At 36.6% G+C, this 15920-nt stretch overlaps 1 protein-coding gene across 5 annotated transcripts in view; it reads right to left on the minus strand.

Annotated features, from left to right (window-relative positions):
- Positions 1 to 15920, minus strand: part of SMARCA2 (SWI/SNF related, matrix associated, actin dependent regulator of chromatin, subfamily a, member 2) — a 120085-nt gene that overhangs the window by 7018 nt on the left and 97147 nt on the right. For all 5 annotated transcript variants that reach the window (XM_056323761.1, XM_056323766.1, XM_056323763.1 and 2 more), the window contains 2 exons: positions 9229 to 9446; positions 197 to 302 (listed from right to left, as the gene is read on the minus strand). In XM_056323761.1, coding sequence (XP_056179736.1) covers positions 197 to 302; positions 9229 to 9446 — 324 coding nt within the window. The remainder of the gene's footprint in view (positions 1 to 196; positions 303 to 9228; positions 9447 to 15920) is intronic.

Raw genomic sequence — 15920 nt, forward strand, 5'->3', positions numbered from 1 at the left:
CTTTGAAATCACAGTGATATACTGCAATATATGCTAAACAAAACTCCTAATAAGGTGTGTAACAATGTTTAAAATCTAAGCCACAGATACAGGTACATGCAATATTCATGTTGTAATTTTAATGACAACTTCATACTCACCTCTCTGTTCAACAAAAAGAAATGGAGGCATTTCCACTTCCAAAAAAGGTTCTTACCTTTATCTTTTTGAAGTCCACTGGCTTCCTAATCAATTCATAATACTCTGGTAATTCTTTCCTAGATGGGAGCTGAATGAAAACTTCACTTAACTGCCTTCCTGAACTGTTGAGAAAAACAAACCCATAATGCAGAGAATTACTACAACTTTCTCACAAAACATACATATGCAATCTAATCATAAGAAAAAAAGAAAAATAAAACCACAATTTTTTCTTTCAAATAATCTGAAATTGAACCCTGCTCTGATTTTTTTAATTTGATACAGATAATTAATTTACAATTTAAAACATACCCTTTCTGCTGTTGACCTAACATATCACCATCATTATAGGATCATGTGTGTGTAAGAGGCTTTATGGAAGCAGAATCAGGATTTTAACCTGAATTCTGTAGTGGTTTGCCAAGTACAGTCTTATCCTTTTCTCAATTTTGTTTTATAATTTTTAACAAGTGTCCCTCCTGCCACTTTTTTATCTTCTCCTATGTCGCTTTATACCTCCTTGTCTAGCAAACCATTTGTTCATATGATTTCCATTATACTAGATGCTGATTTCTATTAGACTAACTAGACCCCAAAAAAATTATTAACTACCACCAATAACCCTTAGGTTTTTAAGAAGATGGCTGTAACTGTATGGAAAATCTCTGCTGCCACTTGTATGTCTTCAGTCATTTGAAATAAAGTGATGGGTTATGTGAAAACCTTTCATACTCTAGGAATATTGCTTATCACTTACAGGCGTTCAGAATTTCTAGGATTTCCAGATTTCCCATTGTTCATCCTTTATTAATAGCTATTTTAACACTTCCAAATTGAGGGTTTTTAAAAATCTTCTTATTTGTGGTTTCCCAAATAATACATGGTTATAAGTCACCTGGAGAGGAAATGTGTTGATGGCCCTGCTCCATGTACATGTCATTTTTCTCACGGACAAAGTAGCAGGAAAAAGCTCTGCTGAAAGGAACTGTAAGTCACTGCACATAACATTCACAAGTATTTCCCAGCCCACATTCACCTCCTTCCTTCTCTCACAGCTATTCCAAAAGGCACTGTTTTCTCATTTGCATCTTTGGATGGTAACTCGGGGATACCAAACCTTCACAGGAGTTGGGCAAGCAGTCTGCCAAGTCCTGGTCTCCACCTAAGCTTCTCTCTTGCAGTCACCTTCCACAGTAGCGTGGGATCTTATCTGACCAATTAAACTAATACTGAATCGAAAGTTAACTGACGCAACTCTGCTACAGAGGATAAGGATGATAAAAAGCACAGAACAGCTCTGCCCTTTACAGAAGTCATGAATGCCTACTATATCTTAGGCATTGCTTAGAGCCTAAAATAGCATCAGAATTTGAGGAGATACTGATTTCCTTATGGACCTGACAGACCTATGAACAAGTATGAATACACAGATTTTCCTTATTTCCCAAGTAGCTGTTGCTCACCTAATCCAAGTTTTCTTATTGTTCTCAGTTTAGTCCTGGGACACCGCTGATCCTTACATACACCAGAGAGGACAATAACATAAATGTTCTAATCACAGCTTGCTTAATCAGTGTTGTTCAGCCAATATCCTGGGTGCCAGCTGGCAGCTAGAGTATTCTTCCATCCAGTGCAAACCTGGAAACTAAAAGCTTCTCTCATCCTGAACACTTTTGTCTGACTTGCAGCAGCAGAAGCTGTTCCCCTTGCCTGCTTAGCAGCAACTGCTAGGCTGCCTTCTAGATTACAGCAATATTATGGCGCATGCATGGACACACTTCTGGGTTGTGCTACTGCCTGATGAGACAAGGTGATGTACTGTGCATGTCTGTCAGGGAAGGTGAGTGAAGTCTGTCTACACCATACAGCTATTGGGGTTGATACCCCAACAGACTACCTGCTCCTCAAAATCCAGGCAGTTACTGGCAATTTCACCCAACAGATCTAATTTACTTGGGAAGCAACCTATTACCAAAATAGAGGAAATCATAAGATGACCAGATAATTATCATTCCAAATGTTACTACTTCTCTCCTACCAGCAAATAACTGTGAAACTTAGGCCATGGCAACTCCCATCTCCTATGGCACTGATTCACACCAAAGAGACAAATTCATTACTTTCATACTTCCCCCGTCAAAGTGGGAGGTATTTATATTATGGATTTAAAGGCAACAATCTTGTTAATGATCTATGTTAGTGACTATGTCATGCCACATGACAGAACTTGTCGTCCTCTCAGACAGTCCTCTCAAAGAGAAACCGGAAGCAATACATCAAAAAGCAATGCACTAAGTACACACTACAGAACTAAATTAACATGTGTTTCTAATACTTCACAAACTGAGGACTGTATTTGTTTTTTGTTCAAAAAGAGAAGTGTTGAGCACTCACATCTGCAACTGGGATCAAGGAAATTTGTTCCAAATCAATAGAACATCACTAAATACTCTGAGAAATCACATCTCTGGTGTCTTAAATTTTAAGTTTCTATTCTTCATTTGTAAAATGAGACTAAAATGTTGCAAAAAAAGTTCAGTATCCGCAAAATATTCAGACTTCTTATGAGCATTACAAAGGAGCCCAGGGAGTATTCAGCCATTCATTAAGTGATCAGTATATCCAAGGCACTGGTGCTGTAGAAAAGCAAAGCAAAGCAGTACACTGCTGCACCATTACACAGCATACTGTAATGTACCTTCCTGATGCAATCACATTAGGTTCAAACCTTTTTTCTCTTATATCCTATTTTTCTCTATGCTTAAGTTATTTTAATAAATCTGTCCAGTATACCAACATAGGATAGAGATGTAAGTTAATCCTTTAAAAAGTTGGGTTTCTTTTTTTCTTTCAAATCTTTCAAAAAAACTACGAATCTGGATTTGGTATGCAGAAGGACTGAGTTATTGCTGTGTTTTCAACTTTAGCAGCTGTGTTGGTGGTTTGTTGTTTTTTTTTTTTAACAGAAATATCTATTTGAGAAAAATTATTTAACTACTGATGCTAGTGTTCCCTCAACTATGCTTCAAAGTCTAACAACAAATAGAATGATTTAAGTATAAAGGAAATGTCTAATAAAAATTGATTTTAATCAAATTTTAAAACATGTTTAGCATATTTGTCCTATTAAAAAAGCTTGTGATCATTATAGAGGTTTTCATCTCATGGCTATATAATTTTTTTCCCTCCTTTTACATAGACCCACCCACATACTGTATTTTATATGAAAAATATAACAGTAGTAAATTATTAAACAGCAATATCCTATTTTCAAGATCTGAATCTAGCCAACTACAATTTGTTCACACATTCTATTAGACTAAGAATGCCACAGAACACCTTTAAGCTTTTGCTTGATGTAATTAATTACTGAGAATCACTTAAGGCCATGAAAGAAATAGCATTAAGGGCATGAAATATGCAACAGACATAAGACTAGTGTCTAGTCAGATCAATAACAGCTTACTCTGTTCTATCATTTTTATAGAACCTCCTCTCACAAAAAAAAATTATCTTCTGCTCCTTTTATATAAGTGCTTCTATACTGTAATTAATGGTCTTTTCTTACATAACCTCAAATGGCTGTGTTGTGGGTATAATAGGAGAAAATTAGTAATTACTAATGCAACTCTGATTTTAATCCCTGTCCCCACTTTTGTAATTAGAAAATAATAACCATAACTACCACCACATAAAAATCATGCACAGTAAAAATCACTTATGGTTGCTTAGCAACTAGCAGGATACATGCTGAAGGGAAGAAGGACTGGAATAAATTAAAAGACCCGACTGCAAAAGAACTGTGAGTGACAGTTCACTGCTACCGCATCAGCTCAACATGCTAGTCTTATGTGTGCACACATAAAAAAAAAACCAGCTTGCATGCTGTGCAAGTTATAAATCATCAAGAAATACCGTTTCTTTTCTTTTGCTTAAAAAAGTATTTGTGCTCAATGTTTCTGATATTCTCTCATTTTTGTCAAATGGCTTACAAGGTGCATACGAGAATGTATTTCCACCCATTTAGTCAGTATTCTTCAGTGAAATTAAATGCAGGAACAATTAGGCCTCATTTGTACAAGACTCCTTTTTTATTTATTCTCCCTGTAGCGGACCCACTCAGTATTAGATCAAGACTTGAAATTTAGACAAAGTATGTAAATAGCGCTGATAAATAACCCAGAAAGTATTTGAAAAACAGAGGCTGTTACAAACATTTAACAAAACGTGGCCTTGGGAGAAGGTACAGATGCCATAAATACTCAGGCTGGGTCATAACAAGATAAACTCCAGGAGAAGAAATGGTTAATGAGACCAAACAGAAAATTACTTGAACTATGTGTGAGCTACCCTAATCAGCATACTAAAAGATCCACCCTCGAGCAAAGAAAGCTCTCCACTAACAAAGCCCCCTCCCCATAAAACATGCGTGGTGGAAAAAAAAAAAAAAAAAAAAAAAAAAGAGAGAGAACACTGTACCTTTAAATGGAGACTAGGCCTGTAAGAGACAATGAGACTCAAGTGTGACTAAACCTAATTGTAAACAGTTGTCTGGAGTGTATAAAGTGTTTTAGTATGTTTTAAGGGGTGTGCTAGCTTTGTGGATTTACCACCTATCAGCCGTCTCCGCACAGACGTGCAATAAGCAAGTATCCTGGCTCTGTGTGCAAGACGGGTGAAGAACTCCGTTTCTGAGACAACATCCCTAGTGGTATGTGGCCAGAAGCAAGCTGCTACTGACCTGTCAAAACTACTACCTCTGTTGATACCCTTTCTCCTTTGGAATCAAAATGAGACACAATATGAGGCTGAAACTGCAAGACATTCTCATATTTCTGACATATTTCACACTTTCACCAAATACTGAAATTCAGTTTAGAGTGGGTGGAATGAAAAGTCCTCACCCTAGTCTGAGAGCTCACAACCAGAAACACAGCGCACAAATTACAACTCCTAAACAAACTGAACTCAGGAGGAAGTTCTCTAAAAAAAGGTATGTGTATGCCAGGAGAGTTAGAAGGGCTTGCACAGCAAGGTGGTTCCTTTGTATGTAACAACTTCCAACAGTAACCCAGCTGGAGAATGCAGGAGAGGATTCATTTTCATTAAATGTATTTAATGGTTCTTCCTTTCTGGAAGTGCAGTAATACATGGTAGACCTGTCCCCATCACTGAAATGGAAGTGGGTAAAAGTACTTAAAAATGTAATTCTTTGTTTTGGTGTATGGTTATATACTCCATAACTTTGGCTTGGCTATAAATAAGAATTATTTGCTTTGTGTGTTGAATATTCAAGTGTACCAGTTGGCATAATTAATTACTAGTTAGATTAGTAATGGCCAATTACATTACTCACCATTTTACAACAGCTAAAAACTAGCAACTTGAGAAAACTGCTGGAAATAATCTGAACAAAATTAATTCCACATACACTGAAAATGCTCTCTCCCTGAGCTATGTCCTGTCAAAATCAGAATACTATGGACACAAATTTAAACATTTTTGCTTTAATGATGCAGTGATCAAAATGCTAAGCACCACAAATGGGAAGTCTCTTGCCAAGCAGGAAGCATGGGGAGGGCACAACAACTTTGCTCTCCAACTTTCTTAGCAGCTGTTTCTTATTAAACTGTGGTCAACAGCCACCTGTTATGGGAAGGAAGCTTTGTGAAGTTAACTGGCACACAATGCAGGTCCTTACTCTAAGTCTCACAAACAGAGCAGAGAGCAGATAGATCACAAATGAAAATCACTCTATAGAGCATCATCCTGGGACTCTCAAAGTCAGCTGTTGCTATATAATCAAAGCTAATGCAAACTAGCAGTGGCATCAAATGGGAATCTATACAGGAAACATCAAACTGATGCAAGACAGAAGAGGATAGTAGATTTGTAGGGAAGCTGAACAATTATAAGTTATGAAGTATAATTCTTTTTCTCCACTTAATTTTAACAACCAGGAAAGGGAAGCTAAGCTTACAGCCTATTTTCCTCTGAAATAAAAAATAAAGGAAAACCTTCTAAAGAGGAAAAAAAAAAAGTCTGGAGGGCTAAGCCTGCATGTACCTGATGCAAAATCAGCAGCTGGGGCTCACATTTGGTATAAAAATTCCTTATTCTTAAAAGAAAAAAAAAAAACCAAACCAATAAAAGATGAAAATCTAAATAAAAAGCTTGAACTGCACTAAGGACATGACAATGATGAATTGTAATTTTACCTCAGTGCTAGCTTCCACTGTCTTGCATGGAGTTATTTAACTGGGGTTTGCAGTAGCTGGTTATCTACCTCTGAATTTCCTTTTCAAAGAATCATAGGTTGCACACTAAGCATTAACCTCAAATGTTGCTAATTAGTCTCTTTAATCTTATTTTGACCTTTATGTAATAATTGTGTGGCTCAAACTTCAGTTTACTAAAGTTTGTTTGCATTATTGTAGCTTCTAGCTTTCCAGCCGATATAGCAATCCAGCCTATTTTGTTAGATGCTTTTTAAATAAGGAAGTAGAAGACTGAACTTGTCCCCAAACATCTACAACAGAAGCCAAATACAGGACAGTTAGAAAAGTATTTGGAGGCTCCTTCCCTGCACCAACATTATACAGAATCACCACACAAAAGCAGCCAACTGGTACTCCAGATTTTTGTCGGCGCTATGGAAAAATGTATTGGGTTTTTTTTTTTTTTTCAAAAAGAAAGATTTCAACAAAAACAGAGAAGTGGTTCTGTATTTACAAGGAGCTCTTCTCAAAAGCATGGGGAAACATGAGATAAAGCACATAGTTTCATTAGTTCAGCAACACATTCTCTTGATTTTTTTTTTATTTTTTTTTTTTGCATGTTGGCTTACTAACTGCAACAAAACTTACCGAAGATTTTTGACAAATTAACTCAGGCCAAAGTCAGTAAGATTTTCGATGGGTATCACCTGACCACCTTTTGGGACACAATCAGCCATCTATGGTCCAGATCAGCCCTCTGGACTTTCATGAAGTAGAGATGAAGCACCTATTAGCACTGAAAATTTAAGCTAAAGATGATTTCAAGCATTCAAATATTAAATACATGAAAAACCTTTTTTTTTTTCCCCAGATGAAGCTCAGGGCCTGCTTTTCTTCCAATTAACCTGTCTCTCTATACTTGCCCCAGTTGCGTTCACTCACACAGGAGCCCACAGCTGAATAAACATGAGGCCCCAACAAAGCTGAGGGGTTCCAATGCATAAAACCCACTCAACAATAAAGCTGCAAGTCTTGAAAGTGTTCATCTAACTCTAGAACCCAAAGATTTTAAGATATTAAAGCTTCCTGATGCCTAAATTTGCAATTCCATTCTGTCCCAGTTTTCATAGGACTGGGTGGTTTGATGCTAGCTCACGTAACAGAACACAAGAATTTGGAACTCTTCAGCATAGCTCATTGCACTGAAGACTTCAGTTTAACAGGCATTTTTAGTTCCTAATAGAATAGAGCTCCATATACTTTTTAAAGTGGGAACCAATTCTGTCTTCCACAGATGTGGGCTCCTGGGAAAGGGAATAGTATGCCTTGTCACTGCATAATAGCACAAAAGAGTTAACTTGTTTGATAGAGAACAGATACAAACTTCCTGGGGCATAAGTGACAGGAAAAAATCTTTTCCCCAGTAACTATCAGTAGCTATCCCGTACTGCAGGCTAGCAGAAGTAACACTGCTTGTTATTTTAAAAATGAGAAGTATGTAACCTGACCAGAAGTGCTCAGCTTCAGGTGAAGGCTCAAGGCCAGGGGTCCAAAATGAAGAGAAGCTTCCTTGCAGCCCTGACTGAAATACATGAACTTAAACACTTCTCTATTCTCAGTTTTCTATTAGTTAAGAGTCACAGCAAGCTGAATACACTGAAATTGTAGTCAGCTTTCTGCTCATCATGTTCATTGCTGTGAATCCTGTTCTGATGCAATACACTCTTTGATGTTAGAGAGAGCCCACAGATCACAGAATGCTTGATTTCAACAGTTATGTGCCAAAGAAGTCAGGCATCGAAGCTCTGTGTGCTTCACCAGGTACTGCCCAGGTTAACCTTGTACAGGCAGACCCAGAACAGCAGCTGCAAATAAAGGAAGAAGTGCAACTTCCCATTTCAAGTCACAGACTGAAAGTTGTTAACATGCAAAAATTACATCATTACACTTACGCAGGTCACAATGCAAATACTTCTTGATTTTCTCTGAATGCATTTAATATTAATTTAGCTTATGGTTGCTCCTTATATGATTTAAGTAATTCAATGTACAGCAAAAAAAGGGGTAAGTACAAGGAAAGTTTTACTGATTTTTGGTAAATAGAGTTGAGTTTAAAAATACAACTTTCTCAAACAAGTTTAATTCAAAGATGCCACTAATGCTCTGTTTGTTCTTCATGAAGCATTGATGATTTTCAGTTCAAAAACCTGCAAAACTTAAAACTTCAAATGATATTTCAGATTAGCAGCAATATTTTTTCCTAAGGCATTGAGCATTTTCTTACATTGAAAATAGGGATTTCTTGATAAACAGGCTTCAATTTCAGCTGCAGACAACATACTATGCTCAGTATTTCTACAGTTTTCCCTGTGGCAGCTCAGAGGCACATGGTATGAGCCCTACATTTTTGGGGCAGTCTTTCAGGTCATGGGTTCTCACCATTAATGTTAACTCGCATTGATAAATCTGGAGCTATGTATTTGAAAAGATTAAGCTTCAAACATGCTGTACCACTGAACTGAAGGAAAATCCCACTCAAGGTAAATGTTCTTAAGTACACCTGAGCAGAATTATTTCATTTCTAAGCAGGAGCTCCAAGCCTACTTTTGTATTTCAGTAACTTCCTATCAGATGAACTTTAAAAAACCCTCCACAAAGAGTCAGACTTAAAGGATCAGGCCCTACATGGAATTACTTTTCAGAAATGCTTTGTTAGCAAATCCTTCTAAAAACCAAACCCAAAAAATAAACCTGTTGAGAAATGCAGAGAGGTGTATCAACAGAAGAGGGAGAGAGCACATGCAACACAGAGAGACTGTCTCCAACTCACCTATCCTTGTAGTTTACCACAGTATCAATGATAGCATTCATTTGTTTGGTCAGTTTGGGTGGGTTGGGTGACAACTTCTCTGCAGGAGGTCTGCCTCTTCTTTTCTTTCCTTTCTCTCCGTCCTCCTTCCCAGAATCTTTATCCACATTTCTGCGTCTCTTCCGTTTTTTAAGCCGAACTTCCTCTTCCATTTCTTCCAAATTGCCGTCTTCAATTGCCTGACAACCAGGGATTAAAAAAAGTATGTTTTAAACAAAAGAGATACTGCAAAGGGAAATAACAAACTATGTAAAAACAAAAAAACAGCCCCACAGGATGCAGAAAACTCAACTCAAAATGTTCAGCTCATTTATAAGTAAAACAAGAAACTGAGTTACTGGCAATCAGAGAGACACTAAATATTAACTTGTTCTAAGAATCCCACTATCATCTAAATAAATGAATGTTTAGCTGAACCTTGAATTCCACACCTTTCTCGCTCACAGTTTCACGCACAATAACGGCCTCTGGTACTGTGTCAGTTAAGTGTACAACAAACATAGATTGGTTCACATCAGCGGCAGTTCTGGTTTATGTAGTTCCATGCAAAACAGACTCTGATTATCACATGTTTTCAAACAGGACAGTCCAAACTATGCTTAGCTCCCGAAGCCAGATCCCACACAGTTCTTTGTGCACAAAAGAACACACAGATACTTTATGCAGTAATGTCTCAACTTCTCTTCCAAATAGTTTAAGCAACTTCCAAATCACCTAAGTGTTAAAACCACCTCTAAAATGTATCATTGTCTTCTAGAATAGTAACCCATAGGCAGAAGCACTGACACTACAGTGTCTTGCTGTGAAAAGTACTCATAATATGGGATGAAAAAAAACCCCAACAACCAAACACAAATGGAAAACACCAACCAAACGTCCCCAAACAAACAAACAAAAAAACCAACACCAAAACACCAAACCGCACACACAGTCACAAACAATGAACACTAGTTTCAGTTACCTGGAGGTATGCTTTTAACCAGACCCAGCAGCACCATGCAGAGGGATAAAAAAAAAAAAAAAAACAAAAAACTCTACAAAAAACCAAACTAGGAATAAAGGAAACCTGTTCACATAGTGACTATCAGATCCATGTGATAAAGCAAGATGCTGAACTTTTCTTGATTTGGGAAAGCCAACAAAAGAAAAGAAACAAAAATACTGGGTCATAAGAGAACTGAAATTAAAAATAATTTTTAAAAAGCAACAAAATATCTTAAGATTATGCTTTCTGATTAATGATTTCTCAGAACATAACTGATGTTGATATTTGTCCCTTTTGCCTCTCAATATTGCCTTAAGTACATGCAAATGCTAATCAATCCTTTCTCGTAGCTGAAAGAGCTCTAATCATAAGGCAATTACCTTCATTTCTCCACAGCACCAAACATGGCTAATATTTATGATCATGTGAGCATAACCATCAATATAAAAAGAGTGATCATAGCCCAGACATAATTTTTCTCAATTGTGTACAATGTCTCTTGAAAAACGTTTTGTGAACAAAACCTGATGCACAACAAAACAACCTGACATGTTAAAAACACCAGTGGGATTTCAAAATCTGTTTCCTATGCACACTCCGATGTGCAAATCCACAGAACAAACACAAACGCAGAATCCTGAGGGACAGCCTGAAACTAGGCCTTAATAATCAAAAGACAATTTACATCATGCTTCCACAGCGTTCAGATAACCACTATGAAGGAGGCTTGAGATCTGATGAGTTAGGAAGAAAAGAGAAGGAAAATAATAATCTGCACACAAATTCATTAATATTCATTTGGCTAAAGCAGGACACCCACTATAAACCACTGCAGCTAACGAAGAAAAGGAAATTTCTCTGCATATCTTGGAAGCTAGAAAAGCTAATAATAAATACAGCATGCAAGGCTGTCAACAGTTAATGTCATTGCTCTCCTTAAGCACTCAGTTGTACATTGAAATACGGAGAACACCGACTTCTGATGTGTTACACACCTACACATGCCTGTGATGTCGTTCTACTGAATCTTCAAGACGGCAATGAAAAAGGATATTTACCTTACCACTATCAGCAGGCCGGCTATCGGAAATCACAGTTAGTGGGGATAAAATTAACAAGCCAGCAAAGCAGCGAGCTGCTAGTCTCTTCATCAGCTGATCAGGAAAAAAAAGAGAGCTGGGGAAAGGCTATGTTTTCATATACAAGTAATTTTATTTTACTGAAAATTTAATACTGAAAGGATTGTGGATACTCAAATCTGCTGTTTCATTCTACCTACTACAAGGCCTGAAGCCTTCCTCCTTCAGACTGCTTTAATATTGACAACTACTTATCATATTTCTCCCCTTATTATTCTAGGCATCCAAATGAGATTTTTAGCTGGGCAGTTACTGCTTATTGTTAGCATTTTAATTATAATATCACAATTAGACAATTTAATGTATGATTTTAAAACTGCAATAGGTTGCATGCATTTTAAAGATGCATTTATTACAGAAAATGTATTCCTATTGCTCTGCAGTGAATAGATCTGGTTTTGGCTATTGAAACTGGCAAAAAAAAATACCTATTCTGATTCACAAGAAATTAAAGAACCAAACCAAGTTATCATCTTGTTAACTTTGGTAACATTTTGTTGTCCTTCAGAAAACTGCTATTCACTTAACTAAAATTTATTTATATTTTTGCTTGCTTGACAAATTTTCTACCACCAAAAAAATAACAGTGGTGTTGTCATCACAGTTTACTAACATCTAATTTTAGAATTCTGCATAAAATTTGTGCTTGGAGTAGGCAAAGTTTTGGAAAAGGATATCAGCACAAAGAGAAAAGGTAAGTAAAAAGGGGTTTTTATATATATATTACATATAGCATTGTAGTAAAGACAAAAAATAAAAACCCAAGTAAAATAACATAGCCTCTTGCACTCTAAAAATCAGTGACAAGCAGATAGCACATTAATTCCTAGCATACTATAGCAAACAAATATTAAACTCTCTGCTTAGCTAGTATCAATTGATTACTATACTCCGCTTTCAAAAATTTATACACATTAATGTAAACTCGGACAGTTTTCCTTAATCTAAGACTTCAGTGACACCACTTGAAAATCAGTGTGACAACACCAGCAGTCCAAAAATGTTGTTATTGTGACTGCTAACATTAGTTCTCAAATGGAAATTTTTTATTTTGTATATAAACAGTAATATTTAAAACTAAACCTATATGAACTATGCCACCTCTAAAGATGGCTTAAAACTGTATCACACAATTATCAGAGATATTAATGCTCTGTATGTACATCCACACATATGATCCATGCATGTGTATATGAGCAACAAAATATTTATTAAACTAATTTTTTCTGAGCTCTTTGTTTAAAAAGCTTTACTATTCTAGGGCTGAAGTGCCATACTGAAAAGAATGCCCTTCCAAACCTTTACCAGTACGATAATGATACAAATCCCAGACACAAATCTCCAGTTCCTGACAGATGATGGGCTATGTGAGAGTACAAGATAGCACACACACATCTCCCATGCTCAAACGCCTCTAGATTAGTGAGGTGAACAGCAAGGGTGTGAAGGAAAATAGTACAAAAATAAAAATTTAACACTTTTCTTCCCTTAAGGAAACTGCACAAAAGAGTACAATAAAGTTTGAAGACTTCATTTTTTTGAACGAAAGCTGTGAAAATTTGATGTCAGTTTTGCAAAGGGCTGGGTACTTCATGGAAAGCAGAGATACCAGTGGAAGTGTGAGGACCCAATGTTAAGCACAGTACTGACAAAATCATCCTGCTTTTCTGAATCATACTGCTGTATCCTGGTCCATGTACACAACAATTTCCTTGCTAAAGAGCTAAGAGTACACAGCCTTCTCAGGGCACCAGAATTTTAAGAAAGAACATACTGACCATGGATTAAATAAACCAAACTGCCTTTCTCCAAAAAGAAGCATCCCACTCCTCCCCCAAAAAAGCTAAAAGTGGATTTTTCAGAAGGCATCCCAGACAGCTGTTCTTCCTATTGCTGCTTATAATTACATTTCAAAAATGTATTATAATTCAAAATGGAAAATAGCTGTTTTGAGGTAGAAGCATTCTTAGTGAACATGGATATAGCTACACAAGCACCACAGAAACAAAGTAAAGATGACATGGAAACTTCTTTTTCCATTTCAAGAGCAGGATATGATGTATGTATCCTTAACTACTTCTTGACATCATAACAGAGCATCACAATTGAACACCATTTCAATTAAGAATTATGGACCCAAATAAGCACTAAGAGCTCTGACTTTCATCTCCCAACTGTCTTCTGCAAGTCAACAATCATGTTAGTCTTATATTCATTTTAAATAGATTTTACAGGAATCATGTAACTCAAGTGTAGTCATGCAGTGAATCAATGGAGGTGCTCAGCATAAAACCAGTTTTGGTGTCTAAGGTCTGCCCTAGTATTTAGATGACACAACGTTGTAAGGCAGTTATTTTTCCTTTGATTGGAGATAACTATAGTATTGTTAGAAGAAAGTTAAGGCATAGTGAAAGCTATTGCTACTACTTACAGTCAAAGAAACCGTACACTCAAAACAAAAGTGGTAGGCAGCCATGCACAGTAAGTCTACTTACTGAAATAATGCTGAAAATAGGTTCAGATTACATCGAAAATGGACACATAACGCAAGAACTCTTCCTTTGTTCCTCTCTGATTTTATCTTAACAAAAGGAACATTAAGATAGTGTGCCCCCTTCCCTTCAGGCATCAGTGCCCTGTGTCTCTCCAACTTGAACTTGAGTTAGAAGACAGCTTCTGACTAACATCACCATGTGAACAGATTTGCTAACATGCTAATTAAACTCCATGTTTCCATAGAAAGCATATAAAACAGAGATGAAGAGAAAAAAAAGTCATCTTCCCTACTCCCTGAACAAAAACTCAATCATGCAATTTCCAAAAGAATGAGCTTTTCCAGGAACAACAAATAACTTCCCTGAGAATTGTACTGCCTACCGGCCACGAGGCAACTAAGCTTAAAGGGCTGTTAAGCACTTTAAACCAAAAAAACACATCAGTAACACAGTAACAAACAACAGTTGACTGCTTTGCAAAATGTTCCCATTTGCCAATTTGGAAGACAAGAAAGAAGTAAAAGAACCCTACAGGAGGCTAATAACAAACATGGAAAGCACCAACACCTGGTCTACCTCACCCTACCAATCTTGCTCTGAGGCACAACCCTTCAAGTCCTCTACTGAAGTCCAAGGGAAATTCGACTTCCTTTCCTCCTTCTGTCTTGCTCTATTTGAAATCCTGCCCCTCTTGATTTTACATTTTTGTTCTCAGATTATATCTGACAGTTGATGAGGACTTCAACTTTCCAACCTGAACTTCATTTTCTCAAAAAGATCTGTTCAAAATCCAGTTCTCCTCCTTAGTTTCTCAACAGTGACGCTGTTGGTGTTTGGGACTGTTTCTAATTTCCACAGACTGGATTTATTTGTTGGTTCTTTAAAGCAAGTTCCATTACATTGTAACTAATTATCTCTTACTTGCTTAATTATTTGCACAGAAACTCAAGGTGCTTATTTTTAATTAGACATTAAGAAAACAACAATACAAATTAAAAATAGTTTTTCCTTACATTTTTATTTAGACTGAGGCCAAAAAGACCTGTTAGAACCTTGTAAGAAATTACTTAAATTTAAAGAGAAATGGCCTCAACTAAAGCAACAGAGTATAACATTAAAAAAATACCTTATATTTACAATATTTTATCAAAATTTTAATCTGCACTGAGAAAAATATTTCAGATAAACTATCCTAATATTTAGTTTTAATGTAAAATATCTTAATGCTTAAGTTTAATCTTTAATGTGGCAATCACTAACTGAAGCATCATGCAAAGCCAGCACTGATAAACTTGCTCCAAGTTATAGCGAACTATGTTGGCAAGGATATAAATTTTCTTCTGTTCAATCCAGTAAAAAAATACAAACCAATAATCAGTATCATTCTTCCTTCTCCTAAAAAGTAAACAATTATTTTAAACGGAACCACTCTGATTTTGCACCTAAGACCTTTTCATGAACTTTGGCGACAGAAAAACTCAAGAACACAATGACTACCAATGACACCAGGACCCACAGCCTGCTCACAGAGCACAAGGAGAGTGCTGCATTAGGTGGAAGGAACTGGGTGATAAAATGGAACAAGTGTGTCATGCTGACTATAAAGATGCTTTGCGTAACTAATCAGAGCATTGAGAAAGTACATACTTACTATATTAAGAAACTAGAATGTGGAACCACCAGATATCATCACTGCTCCATGGTTTACAGCTACTTAGCCACACCTTTATTAAAAGACATACAGAACTATCTCTTACTGTCTCCTGCAGATTTCAAAAGTAAAGCGTGATTTACCCCTCCCCTCTGACATACAGCTGTACTTTATATCTTATTAAGAAGATTTAGTTTGAACACCCTCTTCACCAAGCCAGCCTAATTTAGGAGCAGCAGAAAGGGGCGGGGGGAAGGGAAATCCAAACAAATTCTATATCTGAAACTATTGCTATCAATCTCTTGCTCTTTATCACTGAACTGTTTTGTTGTGATGGGGTTTTTTCTGTTGTTTTGGGTTTTTTGCCCCAAATCTTCTCCCCT

The sequence above is a fragment of the Falco biarmicus genome, chromosome Z (assembly GCF_023638135.1).
Source record: "Falco biarmicus isolate bFalBia1 chromosome Z, bFalBia1.pri, whole genome shotgun sequence".
Taxonomy (NCBI): Eukaryota; Metazoa; Chordata; class Aves; order Falconiformes; family Falconidae; genus Falco; species Falco biarmicus.